Source organism: Saccostrea echinata, unplaced genomic scaffold (genome assembly GCF_033153115.1).
Source record: "Saccostrea echinata isolate AGI-Se365-2 ecotype Australia unplaced genomic scaffold, CSIRO_AGI_Sech_v1 ptg000009l, whole genome shotgun sequence".
NCBI lineage: Eukaryota > Metazoa > Mollusca > Bivalvia > Ostreida > Ostreidae > Saccostrea > Saccostrea echinata.
This window is the reverse complement of record NW_026889758.1, coordinates 50,432,501-50,448,340: the sequence shown is the minus strand read 5'-3', so window position 1 is coordinate 50,448,340 and position 15,840 is coordinate 50,432,501. Positions and strand designations below refer to the sequence as shown.

Below are 15,840 nucleotides of genomic sequence, written 5' to 3'. Positions count from 1 at the left end.
ACAGATCAAGTTTGCATTTCGTTCCGCTTCATTGATTTTTGTCGGAATTACGACCTTTTCAATTTTAAGGGTTTTCCGCAATTTTCTTCTAAACGCTTGCAGATATTGAGCTGATTTTTGGTATGTGACTTTACCTTGATTAGTTATAGATCAAGTTTGCATTTCGTCCCGCTTCATTGAATTTTGACGGAATTATAACATTTTCAATTTTTAACGGGAACCAGATTACACTTGCCGGTAGGGGACTAGTATTGCTAATGCAATACTCTCAGAATGCTTGTTGTGTCTGATTTCTCATCAGATATAAATGAAAACAATATCGAGAATAAAAAATGAAAGAAAACAAAGACATACAACAGACAAAACATTAAATACATATATCCATGTATACTGATTAAATTTGCTCCATTATAGTAGTAAAAAAGTCAACATACCATTATTACACAGTACAATCTATTATATACAAACCCTTCGTCTCTTACACACTCGCATTACATCCTTTAGAAAAAAAAAGTCACATCTATCTTTAAAAATGAAATTTTACTTTTGTATTTGTTAACCTACCAGCCTTAAGAATATTGACAATCCACCGGGACGTGAGAGCAACTTTCTATTCGATCTACTCTTCAGTATTAAAACGAAAGTAGTTTTTTCTCGTCTTTTTCCTGTCGAGAAGAAAGATCAATAATAAAGAAGCCAAAAACAATGTACTTGATCAAAATTATACACTGTAATGATAATAAGTGGTATCCTTTTAGCTAAGCATTCGATAGTCAATAAAATATCATAAAATTTTTAGGATGAAACTGAAACTGGAATTCCCCAATCTATAAATAGAAATGAGATTCTAACCTTGGCGAAAATTTTCTTTTAAATAGATCTATTAGCCATACTTAAATTTTGAATTTCTCTACATAATCTGTTTAAAAAAATTACTATTTTGATAATTTTTTTTTGTCTTTCATTTATCAATAGACAAAATTATATTTCGCGCTAATTCGCGAAAGTTTCGCGTTATAACGCGAAAAAAATTTTTTTACCTACGAAAATGAGCTCAATGAGATTTGTTATTCCATATATAATTTTTTATATATATAAAATTTTATATTAAGTGTGCAATACAATGTCAATATACTACACCCCCCTCCTTGATTAAAGAATCATATAATAATATCAACATGTCCTTGCACCAGTAAGGATTTTCCTCATGGCATACTATCATACTGTCAATTTAAAAAAAAAAAAATAAATAGCAATAACTACAAGAACAAAGATAAAAAAAAAAAATGACAACATTTGAAATCCAGTTAGAAAGCATTGGAAGAAATAGTACTAGATAATTATAAAAACAAAACTAATCTAAAATCACAGAAAATTCCAAACTATACTTGTACAGTAAAATAAAACCTGACATCAGTATGGAAGAGTATCTTAATATGCTATAGTTTCAAGAACAGACAATATTGTCAATGAGATTTTGAACAAGTGACCACTGCCTACTGATAGAAACTGGTGGACATAAGAAAATACCTTGACAACAAAGATAATGCACTTTATGTAATGCTATTGATGATGAATTCATTTCTCTTTACTATGTAATTTGAATATACAACAAAGAAATATACTTATAAAAACCATGTTAGATAATTGTTCCTCATCCTATCTCAAATCACCCATACAGAAACTTGAATATATACATAGTCCAACTCTTGAAGTTATATCTGCTATTTGCACTTTTATAAAACAATCACTAGAATTAAGAAATAAAAGGTCTACGTTGGAATAACATTAGTAATTAACTTGCACCTATTTCATATAAAACATTTTAATTTTGTTGTCTCTCACTCTATCAATATTATTGAATTGTATTGCTTGACCCGTATGAGTGTATTATGCAACAAAGATTTTCATTTACAATTATGGTGCAAAATTCCACTTAAAACACTTACACTTATCTCTACACAAGGTACTGGATTTTTTTAAAGGCCCTTATAATATGCAGCTTTTATCCTCTTTGTTTTCTCAAAGAGGGAAGTAATTTTTTATTGCAATATATTTTGTTTGGTGCCAAAGTTTTTCACAACAGAGGAAATTTCAATTTTACATGTAACTTATTTAGCAACAACTAGAAAACATAAAATTTCCTGCTTTCTTTTTTTATGTTGTACAAGTGAAGCCAGAGTAAGGATGTACTATTTCCTATCATGAATACAATGCATTAAGCTCCTTGTTAGAGCCTTTTTTGCACTCTCTACCAACAGCTCATACATTCACCTCTGTCGTTGGCACGCATATATCACAGTGATAAGCACGAGAAATAGTGCATTCGTTTTTAATTCCTTAGAAATAAATATCTGTGCTAAAGTTTGTCCTTTAAGGTAGATATAGACTAAATACATCCAGAATTATTTGTTTAATTTGAAATAATCCTTGGAATATCATACTTTTTACTTCATGTCAAAAATTTTGACATGAGCCTATTGGAGAGGTGTCTGAGAGAGGAACAAACGACAATTCAGCAAAATAGATTGCCTTTTTTGTTTAAACTCTGTGACTGACCAAAATTGTGATAAAATCTAGATAAAGGAAAAATGAAACACTATTTTAACAATATTTTTTTAATATAATAAATTAATAAAATTTGTATAACATGGATGCAAAAAATGAACATTCCTACAACAAATCAAAGGTAAAAAGAACTATTATTGATTAAGTATTTATAATCTTGTAAATAAATTAAATAAAAATAAACATCACAAAATTATGAGTAGGGTACAGACAGACAAATCAAATATCAGATTAAACAAGATGTGTTTGTGAAACACTGATGCCCCCATATGGTGGCTCATGGTGGATTTTCTCAAATACAGGTCAAACTTCAAGGTCAAGGTCAAGAGATCAAAATTGTTGGTATCCAAAGAAAGGTCTTGTCATAAGGAATACACTTGTGAAATATGAAAGCCCTAGCACCAATGGTTCATTAGTTATGGCCAAGGTTAAAGTTTTTTAGAAGTAGGTCAAACTCCAAGGTCAAGGACAAAAGGTCAAAACTGTTGGTATCCAAGGGAAGGTCTTGTCACTAGAAACAGACATGTGAAATATGAAGCCATAGCACCAGCCGTTCAATAATTATGGCCAAGGTTAAAGTTTTTCAAAAGTAGGTCAAACTCCAAGGTCAAATGGTCAAGGTCTTGTAGGAATACGCATTTGAAAAATGAAAGCCCTAGCACCAACCTTTCAAAAGTTATGGCCAAGGTTAAAGTTTGGTAAAATTTTGCGAAAGTGGGTCAAACTCCAAGGTCAAAGTCAAGAGTTCAAAAATGTTGGTACCCAAGGAAAGGTCTTGTCATAAAAAATACACTTATGAAATATGAAAGCCATAGCTCCAACCAATCAAAAGTTATGGGCAAGGTTAAAGTTTCTGCAGACAAATAGATAAACAAACAGATAAACAGACATGTGGACGGACAGAGGAAAAACTATATGCTCCCGAATCTTCGATAACAAGGGCATAAAAATACATTATGATATATTTGTTCAAACTTGAAAACAATACAAAGGTAATAAATACTACTATTATATTTTAAACAAGAATTTACATAAAATAGAAAGATTCCATAATAATCATAGACCCTTCTGTAACATAGGAATTTTTAAAAATTGTAATGTTATAATGCAGAAATTCTCTTAACAACTGTCATAAATTACACTAAAGTAATACATACATGTATATGTGTTACACAAATATAGATCTAAAACTAAACTGCATAATTGAGGAAAAAATAAAGTCATGGACGGCACTTGCAACTGGGAAAAATAAATATGAAAGATAAAATGTATACTCTAGTATACACCTAGCCAAAAATACAACACATCATTGTGAAGAACAAACATTTAAAACATAGCTTTCTTATTGCTGGGGCCACTGGTACAAAATTTGACAACACCTATTAAAATGAAGTAAAAATATCATCAGAGGGAATTCTGAGTAAACATTTTGACTAGAGTTTGTGTTTTATGTAATTTATGTACAAAATCCTGAGCACTTTTATTTTACATTAATAAATATACAAATTTTTTTGAAGGGTACAAGTATCAAATTGTATCAAAACATCTTTGTCAATCATATTTGTGTGTGTGTATGTGTGTGTGTGGGGGGGGGGGGGGGGGATTACAAGATATATAAGTAAGCTATTTCAAAGCCATTTGCAGATTTCCACTATATACATTGGGGGTAAAATACTAAAGAAAAAATCTTTCAAACATTAACATCAGCATTTTTTTTTCACAGGAAAGAAGGATGAGGAAGTGGGGCACACAGGAAAAAGCTATTTTTGTTCTCAGGTTGATGAGAAGTTTCCCACACAGAAGCATCAACACCAATTGCTTCCAATTTTAATAGTTTGATAGGTCAAAGAACATGTAAGGAGTGGAGAGGATCAGAAACACTTGGCCAGCAAAGATGACACAGAAGCAGTCTAGTGAATATATACATACATGTATTCATCACTATTACATGCTTAATAAATACCTACATCTGCATGACACATTATCAAAGAAACATCTGTAATTTTATCACACTAATAAATCTATATATCTGAATACAAAAAGGTCACATCTCAGAAAATAAACTTGTCAAGCTCATAAGTACAGCCTATCTAAAATATCAGGGTGTGAGCACAATTTACTTGTACTAGCACTTTACTATCGTGACACCTGTAACATATTAGTCAAGGATTTCATTATCCATCATCCAACTTTTACTGAATAAATGTACATGTAAAGGGTTAAATTTCTTAAGTATAGATATAAATATTTCTAATCTAAGCCAAAAAAATAAAACCACCAAAAATTATCGCAAGTTTTTCAAACATCGTCACATTATCCCTCTCTGCTCACTCATATAAAATCTTACTTTATAAACGTTTACAATTTTTAAAAAGATGTGTAATTAATAATTGAAATGTTTATTTCAACATAGCTTGTGGGGCATTATTTTGAAAGAAATGACCTCTGTAATTTGGTCATCCAGCAAAAAACTATGTAAAATGTAGCATTCAAAGCAAACCTGGTTATAAGCATCCATAGTTGTACATATATCATCTGTGCAAGCTGTCTACATTGAGCTCCAGTAAGAATGGAATAGGAATGCCTAAAGTGCTGATGCAAGGGGTAACATAAGCTTTCTATAATATTGCTAAAGGGAGCTAAATACAAATTCAGTTTTCAGAAATCATGAGCATTGGGAAATGATTGACTCCTTAGTAAAGATTATGAATATATTGACTTCATTTTCTTTATATTTTTTATACAGGAAGAGGACAATATTTTGATTATGTATTATATAACATATGTTTATTTGTCTTTTCAACATTTGAGATTAGCAAAATCAAAAAACAATCCTACAGGAACAAATTTATACTATTAAAAGTAAATCTTATATAACTGTTAAGTAGTTATAATGAATACATATATTCGGTTTAGAAATAGTATATCATTGCAACTTCCTCAATTCTTTCTCATACCCAAGATTTATATTAACTCCCATAATAAGAATTTATCCCAACTTCCTGGGTTTGTTTTCATACACAGAATTTATCCTAACTCCCTGGGTTCATTTTCTTACAAAAGATTTATCCCAACTCCCTGGGTTCATTTTCCTACAAAGGACTTATCCTACACATAACTCTCTGGGTTCGTTTTCATACACAGAATTTATCCTAACTCTCTGGGTTTGTATTTGTACACAGAATTTATCCTAACTCCCTGGGTTCATTTTCATACACAGAATTCATCCTAACTCCTTGGGCTCATTTTCATACACAGAATTTATCCTAACTCCCTGGGTTTGTTTTCATACACAGGATTTATACTAACTCCCTGGGTTCGTTTTCGTACACAGACTTGAGTGTTTCTACTGGTTTCTTTTCCTGTTCCTCTAAGTAAGCCCCATCCTGCATCTCATGGCGGTTGTACAGAAGAGAGCGGAATCCAAATTCACTGATCCCCAAGTCAGATGACAGAAGATCCTGCCAGTTTATGTTGTAAGTTTCAATTGTGGCCTTGAAAATTATAAAAACATAGCATTTATAATATATACTGTAGATTTCTAAAAATATGCGAGGAATTTATTATTGCGTAATTTTGTGAGAAGCATCACTCGCTAAATAATAGTATTCGCTTTTATTCTTATATTGCTGAAATCCATTAAAAAAGGTCTTGATCAAAAGAACACTCACAAATTCATATTCTTTCAATTTTGCATCTATGAGACATTTTGCAATATAAAGTACTCGCATAAAATAAGGAATCTACAGTATATAAACATTTCTATAAAATGTTTGTGCATATATATGTACTGTAAAAGTGGTTATTTATGCGTGGGGGAAATTTACACTACTTACGCGGTAAGCTTATAACCGCGTAAAATACCCCCACGCGATGTTCACAAAATTTCTAAGTTCTGGAATCATTCTATACTATTTCTAGTACTGTTAGGCCGGTCGAACCAGTAGTATATAAATTGTGGTATTGAACGCACATGAGTAGATAAATACATAACAAACAGTGATGAAAACGTAACTGTTCTTTTTTTTTTTAATTGTGCAATGAAAAATGCATCTTCATATTAAGTATTTTAAAGCAGTATCATGCAATTAAAGCTTCAAAATATCGATACTCTTTTTCATTTTCTTTTTATGTACGTCTCTCTTAATTTCAAATAATTAGCTCAAAATGTTACACAAGCTCACAGTCACTACAAAATATCTACTGAATTAATTGTCAACACAGACAACACTCGCCACGCAGGTACAAGTAAGTAAGTAGATCCCCCTATGAAGTTTGAGCTTGTGTAAATAATTACACTGTTACAATACAGCGTTCACCAGTTGTTCACACTTCACCGCTTTTGACTGTGAAGATCGCCGTTATAATAAGCAATCCAGGGAACATGCACATATCGATGACCAGTATAAATTCTTTCTGTTTTGTTTGTTTGTAGGCCTAATTAATTCTAATTACTTTTTTCCTTATTCATGCGTGTAAACATCTTGACCTTTTTAAAGGGGAACAACCCGATGTTACATACATGTGATATGTACCGGCGGTCACCTGTGTTTGACACTTGACCTTCCGATGTAGTGTACACAAACCATCGAGGTGTCAATTGCCAATTGGGATAATTATCTTGCTATAAATCCGTATCAAGATACCCCTTTAGGTAGCTTTATTTTTAAAGAGGTACTTAATTATAACTGTTAATGTTTCGTAACTTGATTAAAAAAAATTAAGCCAACTTCTAAAGTTGATATACATGACCTAATATACATGAATCTGACCCAGATCTTCGTAGGTATAAAATATACGATGTTTATTACCATGAGTACGCTGAAATAAAGGATATAGTTTTAGTTTTTATGTTCTGAAATTCATGTATGATTGTATTTGCTGCTGTTATTTAGCATTGCTGATGTATATATCAGTAATATGAACAAGATGTAAATTGGAGACATTGACTCTCACGTTAATACTATATAAAGCTGGCAAACAAACTATCATCTAAACAAGCTTAATTTATAATAGATTCATAAGAACATTGTGATTATAAAATACAATATATGAAATTTTAAAGCATTCAAATCTCCATTACAACTTTTAAAATAAGACATTTGCAACAATATATATTTGTTGGTTTAGAAATAAGGTGCCTTATCAGAAGAATTTAAGCGATATTTTATACCGTTTTTTGTACCGTTTTTTGATAGGCAGTGGACAGTTTTTTCACCCAAATTCCAGTTTTTTTATGGCTCCTGTACAGTTTTGTGGTCTTTGACTTATCACATGTATGCACAGTTAGCAATGATGGCCGCGTAAATTTTTCTCAGTAACTCGTGCAACCGTGTATATTACACCCACGCGTTATGTTTGACAGTCACAAACGCGTACTTAACAACCAGTGTAAATAACCACTTTTACAGTATATTATACTTAGTTTACACATAAAAACTTTTTGTACAGTACGAACTTATGGAGAAAAATATAATAAGATAAAGGACAATACACGTACATGTTAATTAACACAAAATGGAAGAGACTGCTGGTTAAGTTTTCAAAATTATTAACAACTGTCTTACTTTTAAGAGACAAAGAATTCAAATAAAACTTTTAAAAAGCAAAGCCTGTTCAAGCTAAAAAAAATGACATAAACATTTTTTTAAAAATACATACATGATCAAATTTTCTGGTTCCAATCATCTCATACTCTTTACAAGCGTCAAACTCTTTCAGGTGATCAACCTCCATTCTCAGAGTGAATTGTGGAGCATCTTCTGTTACATATGGAGGCAGAACAAACTGGATATCAAACTGTCGCTCCAGCCAGGCAAAGTTGTTAGCAATCAGACCATACAAACAGGTCAAATCAGCTTGTCCTGTAGAAAATGTATGTATGGAAGATAAATATATTACTATATCAGTATTATCCATAGGTATAATACATGTATGTTGGATATGACAACAATATCCATAGATATCCTTAGAATATCCATATCCTTAAGTACATAAATGTTGCCTTGACATATACTAACAATACTCATAGTATTTATAAGTATTCCAAAATTATATCCATATGTTCTTGTACACATGCATAGTAATAGTACTGTTGGAAATACAGTCAATATAAATAACATTAGAAAAAAAATGCAGTTGTATATGTCTTACGGGAGAAAAATCCCCCTCTCCCAACACTGGGGACACCACATCTGCAGGTATGCTTTGGACAACCCTTGAGATAAGCTTGAAAATGTTCTTAATGCTCAGCTGAGCTAAAGCATACCTGTATAAAGAACAAAAATCTCATGTAAGTGAAAAAACACATACCAGTAGGAGAATCCAGAATGTTACTGGCAGCTAGTGTAAACAGTTGTTTCATGTACTCATTGGTAGCACCCTCCAATATAGTGTGGTCACTGATCTCAAAAATCCTAGCAAATAGAATTTAAAATTATCGCATTGCTTGACATAGAGTGCATTGATTGGTCTTCACTGTGTAGGATGTTTCAACATTTTGAAGCCTTTTCTATATGCATATGCCATATTATAATCTGTTCATTGTAATCCCAATTCATATTACTGTTATGGAAGTACATGTATTTGACATTCATATTCAATAAATTCCTATAAAACAGACATTGTGTTTAGTTTATACATTTTTTTTACTTTTGAATTTTCTACACACAACACCAGATAATACTCACACATTGTTAAGGTAGGCCGTTATGGTTTGGATCTTAGAGTGAACCCACTCTTTGTTTTCCTTGCAGAATTTTCCACCCAGCTTCGGTGTGGCATTGCTTTTAGCTTAAAATAAAATTATAACCCATAAAGATAAGAAACAAACAACTTCTTACATTAATATTATCTTGTATTTAACATACATTGTACAATGAACATGCATCTACAGCAAAGAAGGTAAACATTCTCTCCAACTCTTTCTGCCTATTTAACATGCATTTTGAAGTCATACAATTACCTTTAGTGTTGATAAGTACATAATAAATACAGTCCGCTAGAGACTTCAGATCTTCAACCTGTTTGTGATTTAAAGTGAGGCCAGTAATTCTCTCCAGGTAACCCTTGTCTTGTAGTCTCCTTCTCAGGCAGGTGCCTAAAATCTGAAAAAATTAAAGAGAAAAGTTTGAGCAAGTATAGGCTTTGATTGCTCTTCATAATACCAAGAGGACATAATACCAAGGGAAAAATCGCTGCTATCTGAGCTAGTGAAAAGTGATAAGTAGAAAAACTTACATGAAGAATGCTGATAGATTATCTTTAATATTTGTAATGTTGCAAAAAATTTCCCTACATACATGTCTGCTATGGTGTCCCCAAAGAATACCTCTTAAACTCTTAAATTTTAGCATAACATAAATTCTGTTCAATGAATGCACAACTATATATTCTGAGAAAAAAAATCCTGGTTGTGCCAGAGTAGCAGTACCTTGAGTCCAGCACAGTGGTGTGGTGTTTTAATGTTATTGGCTGTACAGTGTTCCTGTAGAGCTCTTAGGAGGATACACACAGTGTTAGGGATGGAGTAGACATTGTCTGCCATGTATCCAACCACCTGCCGCAGCAATGCATCCATTGCCTCCTTCTCACCTGAGAAGAAATGACAAGATTTTAATCCTCCCAAGATAAAGCAAGCAATAAAAAAAGGAACCATAATCCCACACAACTGGAGACAAGATCATTATTACTTTAAATAGAACATGTATCACAAAATGATGGACTTAAATACTGTATACATATGAGGGATTATCTAAAAGTATGTGGACTGGTGTGATAAAAAGTAATATGTAGACTGTGCCTACAAAATTTACAAGGAACAGAAAACAACAAAAGCTAAAGAAATTTTGAAAATTTTAGTTTGATAAGTTGATAATTTGCCATATTATCCTCAAAATACAAGTGACCTTCTTTGGTCATCTGACACCGTCTTAATGTCTGCTTCCTCTGTCTCAATACACTTTTGATCTGTTTCACTGAAGTTAAATATAGACTGAAACTTGTCTTGTTTATATGACTTATAAATTTTATGTACAACTAATTTCAATGCATTACAGCCCTTTGGGACAAGGACCAGGTCCATCCACTTTGGGAAAATCAATGGCATTTTTTGTGAAAACAGATAAATTTTATCAATAGGTAAAAAATATTTTTAAAAGCTCATTTTTTCTCTAAATTATTCACATAGTGGTTTGTAAGTCTATATTTTAATGACTGCAGTAAGTGAGGGGTAGGCCAGGCATTTTTTTTTAACTGATCATAATTTATAAAATATTATGGGAATATTATACCAGAAAATTGGTTGCGATACTTTTTGTCATTAGGAATGGGTCCAGTACTCGGTCTAAATTTGAGGGGAGTGACAGCACTGGCATGATTTTGTTAAAAGATCTATACAAAAGGGAATGAACCTCACTTGACTGTCAGCTTAATTAGCTTGTCGGAGTTTGTTTACCACACACAAGCTATGCCACTTTTTGATGTGACTGATTTTGGACACCCAGACTTCAATCAGCATTTAATATATCTCGCCTCTCTCTGAATCTTTTGTGGCATTTAATAACATGTCATCTGAACACATTACATTCCTCTTTAGCCTGTTCCTAGGTCTATGCTAGTTTTTCCAGAGTGAAACTTTATAGAATGTGGTAAAAACATACCCCTCCCACCTTCCAGTGTCATTTTTAACCCTCATTTGTTTGAGCATTCTATTTCTATATAGAATTTAAGATAAGATTTCAAACTGAAAACAATGAGGTAAATAGTTCATATTTTATGGAACAATTGTGTCACATCACTTGAGTGAATTAATGTGATTATTGAATAACAAATGCTCACAAAAAAGACTTCTTCCCCAGAGACTGAGGTAGAAATATGCTGCGTCACATGGTCCTACCACTGTTTATTAAAATATTAACAATATGCCAGTCCAAAAACTTTTTGATAACCCCTCATACATGTATATTTACTAAGAATTCCAAATGTTCAAATACTTGTCAAAGTATTATCTATCTTCTGACAAACACCACAGTTCCAGAAATTCCCCCAAATCTCTTCAAAATGAACTTGAAATAAACTACATTTCAAAATACACAACACCTACATGTACATGTAGATTACAATAAGAATCCACTTTTCCACCTGAAATATACCTACTTTCTGAAGTTTTGGATTTGTACGGAGCTGAGAACTGTGGTCTACATCCACATGGCAGATCTGCCAATACAGACATAATAGGACGGATGGGTGGACCAGTATTAGAATCCAAAACCACAGAAACTAGTAGTTGCTTCAATATGCTGAAAAGACATATCAAGCAATAAAATATTACCTTCTGTTAAAAATTTAAAACTTTATCAAATATTAATAAAATAATTAAATCTTGCATGAAAAACAAACATATACCTTTTAACTAAAAATGTTGCTTTAGTACTAAAACATATTCCTGTAAACATTTATAATACACATGAATTTCAAATCAATACAATATACATGTACAATGTAGTTCTATCCAAGAATTGTTCAAACCTGTGGATGAATGGATCTAACAGTGTAAAGACAGTCTCCATCCACACAGGGACAACAGACTCCAGTCCTATCTGTGTCTTAGTGTCCAACAGCTTCCACTCATTGCACCTGTAAATAAATGCATAAAATATTTCATGGAAATTTGTACATGTTGAACTACTCCATACTGAAATCCTGTAATTTAGCAACAACAATGCAGGAAATGAAGATCTAAGTTTACCCTATGCATAAAATACAAGTACATTGTGCTTAAAATTTTTTTATTTTATTTTTGTTTAAATTGTTAATTAAAGATCAAATATTGATGTCATATCCAAAAACATACTTGGAAACAAGGTAAATACAGTAGAATATCGATCTGAAATTGGCAAGAGAATCTTGCAAAAAACCATACCAAATATAAGCAGGTCAAAAGCAAATTCCTCTAAATTATAATGAGAAAATACAACCGCCTTATAAGCAAACTGACTAACAGGCGAGTATATACAGTACAAGCAAATTCTGACTGTAAATTAAATATCATCCTATAAATGATAGACACATTTTTTCTATAGATTTACATGTAGTTCCTGTAAAAAAATTGACACCTGTTTATAACCGGCACAAGAACTTTAGCCACAGACTCCTTAAAATGGGGACACTGTGTCAAAACTTTGGTGATGACAGCAAATGTCTCACAAACTTTCTCTCGATTAAGATTGCTGTCAGTGTTTCCATTTGATGAAGAGTCAGTTGTTACACTTTGAGTCAGAAACAAAATGGGAAGAGTGAAATCCTTCATGATGACAGCCTATAGTGAAAAAAACAAAACAATTTTTTTAAAATAATCATCAAAATCATTACCATTCATCATCATCATTTAAGTTAATAAAAAATGACTGTATATCAACCTGCAGCACTTTTGACCAATCAATCTCCGGCTGGGATAAAAGCAGTTTGCAGTGAAAATACAAGGCAGTGGTTGTTCTCATATCAAAGTAGCTGAAATAACAATATAATTGTGATACATTTCAACATAAGGCAATGCATATGTCATTATCATGCATACATACATGTACAGGTATTTATTTCTCATTCAACAAGCATTCTGAGAGTATTGCATTAGCAATACTAGTCCCCTACCGGCAAGTGCATGTAATCTGGTTCCCGTTAAGAATTGAAAATGCCATAATTCTGTCAAAAATTAATGAAGCGGGACGAAATGCGAACTTGATCTATAACTAAACAAGGTAAAGCCACATACCAAAAATCAGCTCAATATCTACAAGCGTTTAGAAGAAAATTGCGGAAAACCCGTAAAAATTGAAAAGGCCGTAATTCCGTCAAAAATCAATGAAGCGGAACGAAATGCAAACTTGATCTGTAACTTATCAAAATACACTCACATACCAAAAATCAGCTCAATATCTGCAAGCGTTTAGGAAAAAAGTGCGGAAAACCAAGTGGGACAGACTGACAGACAGACAGAGGGACAGACAGACAGACAGACGGACAGACAGACAGACAGACGGACGGACAGACGGACGGACAGACTCAGAGGAAACCTATAGTCCCCTCCGGTTTCACCGGTAGGGGACTAAAAATGTGTAGTGTCATTTACAAGAAATTCTTGTACTAGATTCATGATGTTTTTTCTGATAAGCATGTTCTACATCTACCATTACTGGTAAATTTTTGACATCATTCAATTACAAACTGGAAAATATGGTCATCACATTGTCATTCACCTTAAATACAATGTACTCTTGTCCTTAAACACAACACATTGCCACTACAAATATTTGTAAGCATTAGAAAGACAAGAATCTCATGCAGTCATTTTTTTTTTATTAAATTTTAAATGTACACTGCACATGTACTGTACGTACTGTTTATGTCCAGTCTGAAAAATGGTTGGTTGTATCCATGACAACCAGTTGGTATTGGAACCCATGACCTTTGCTGTAGGAGATGACAATCCAGAAAGAGGCTGTTCAGGCAACTCATGGAAACCTCTTTTATAAATCCTGTATAAACAAATAAATTTAAAATGAAAATTTCTTACATTTTTTTTAAAATATTTAAAACATATGCCATCAAAACACTTTATCTAGTATGAATTGCTTTTTCAGCTTGCAAAATATTACCTGATAAAATTATAGACTTCTACACTTTTTGTTTTCTCAGTATATACATGTACTTGTTAGCAACATGAAACTGAACCTAATTAACATAGAAACATGTGTACAGTATGGTCTGTGTAAAATTTAATTCCCTGATTTCATTATCAGGTTCTTGTTTCTTTTCTTACTTGTAAAGTATATCAAGGGGTGAAGCCACAATGGCCATATCTGCTAGAAGGGTGGAGCAAAAGTTGTGTATGCTGTAGTGAGGGAGCTGGGATGATCCCGGGTCAAGGTACATGGAAACTGAATTGCATGCTGGGAAAAGCAGTTCACTGGCACACAGCAAAATGGTGATGATGTCAGATCTGTGGAAAATGAGATATACTTGTAAAATAGTTCTAAAAAGATATTGAGACAGACTGATTTCAAATGAAATTCCAATCTTATTCAATGTTCTTGCTCCTGTTTAAGCACCCAACTTTATTTACACAAAACTTTTAGTACCTAGAAAATTGAAATCTTATTTGCACAGAATTTAACCAAATGATCCAAATATATTTGATTCTTTGTATTTCTTACCTAAGAAAATGTGCCATAAATCAATTTATACTATATGACTAGCATCTTCAAAGTTATTACCTGAACTGAGAAGTTCTGCGATAGCTTGGCTTGGATTGAGAGTATCGCTGTGAAAGAATCTGTATGGAGTTTTGAAGCACCTGTCCAAATAAATCCTGAGAGAGACATGGCGGACAAATGGTCCATAAGTCATGACGGAGTCCTCGCATGTGGTAGTTCCACATCTGTACAGGAAAGGAGCAGCGCTCACCCTGTTGAGAAAGTCCAAGGATAAAATTACTAAATGCATACCAACAAACACATCCAACTGGCAATTAGTAACAATAAAAAAATCTTTAAATAGTCATGATTTTAATCAGTGTTTCATTAAATTTCAAAAAAAAAAAAAATACAGTTTAACTTCGGTATCTCAAACACTGATATCTCAAATACCATAGATATGTCGAAGTGATTTGGAAGTCCCAACCACTTATACTTTAATTATTTTACCATTGATATCTCGAATACTCGGATATCTCGAAGTTTTAAAACAGTCCAATTGAGTTTGAGATAACGAGGTTTGACTGTATATAAGAATTATGCACATTTTTAGGCAATGCAGCTTGTGTAAGATGGCCCAAAACAAGTGTTTATACATGGGATTTATGACATTTGACAGACAAACAGACCTCCTGGAATTCTTTGTTATCCTTCCAATTGTAACTTTCCATGTCCTGAAGAACACTAGTGGCCATGTAGTTATTATGGATCTCTACAGTCAGTTTGTACAGGGAGTCCACCAATTCCAAGTAATTCTTATGCAGAGCAGAAAAAAGTTTCTTGCTACAAAAGTTAAGAAATTTATTCACAGCAATATTAGATACAGGTACATGTACGTAAGCCCAATTGTAAGAAAGGTCTACGGCTATATTTTTGGTTTTAATGGTATGTTAGCTTCAGATCTATACAGGTGTTTAGAGGTACAGTGTATAACCATTTACTTATTGGTAAACAAATTGGTTAAATGTTGGAGGCAAACATAGAGATATGAGTATGCAGGTTCAATCCAACGAAACATATT

The 15,840-nt window shown here is 32.6% G+C and overlaps 1 protein-coding gene across 1 annotated transcript in view; it reads right to left on the bottom strand.

Moving 5' to 3' along the window:
- Positions 1–3,624: 3,624 nt before the first annotated feature.
- The window catches only part of LOC133183021 (uncharacterized protein KIAA0825-like), a 19,731-nt gene continuing 7,515 nt past the window's right edge, over positions 3,625–15,840 (bottom strand). Inside the window, exons 9-22 of the mRNA XM_061317942.1 lie at positions 15,449–15,602; positions 14,841–15,031; positions 14,387–14,566; positions 13,965–14,102; positions 12,987–13,077; positions 12,684–12,886; positions 12,097–12,204; positions 11,725–11,867; positions 10,001–10,161; positions 9,533–9,674; positions 9,258–9,360; positions 8,881–8,984; positions 8,230–8,432; positions 3,625–6,062 (exon numbers count right to left, since the gene is read on the bottom strand). Coding sequence (XP_061173926.1) covers positions 5,868–6,062; positions 8,230–8,432; positions 8,881–8,984; positions 9,258–9,360; positions 9,533–9,674; positions 10,001–10,161; positions 11,725–11,867; positions 12,097–12,204; positions 12,684–12,886; positions 12,987–13,077; positions 13,965–14,102; positions 14,387–14,566; positions 14,841–15,031; positions 15,449–15,602 — 2,116 coding nt within the window. The 3' untranslated portion in view covers positions 3,625–5,867. The remainder of the gene's footprint in view (positions 6,063–8,229; positions 8,433–8,880; positions 8,985–9,257; positions 9,361–9,532; positions 9,675–10,000; positions 10,162–11,724; positions 11,868–12,096; positions 12,205–12,683; positions 12,887–12,986; positions 13,078–13,964; positions 14,103–14,386; positions 14,567–14,840; positions 15,032–15,448; positions 15,603–15,840) is intronic.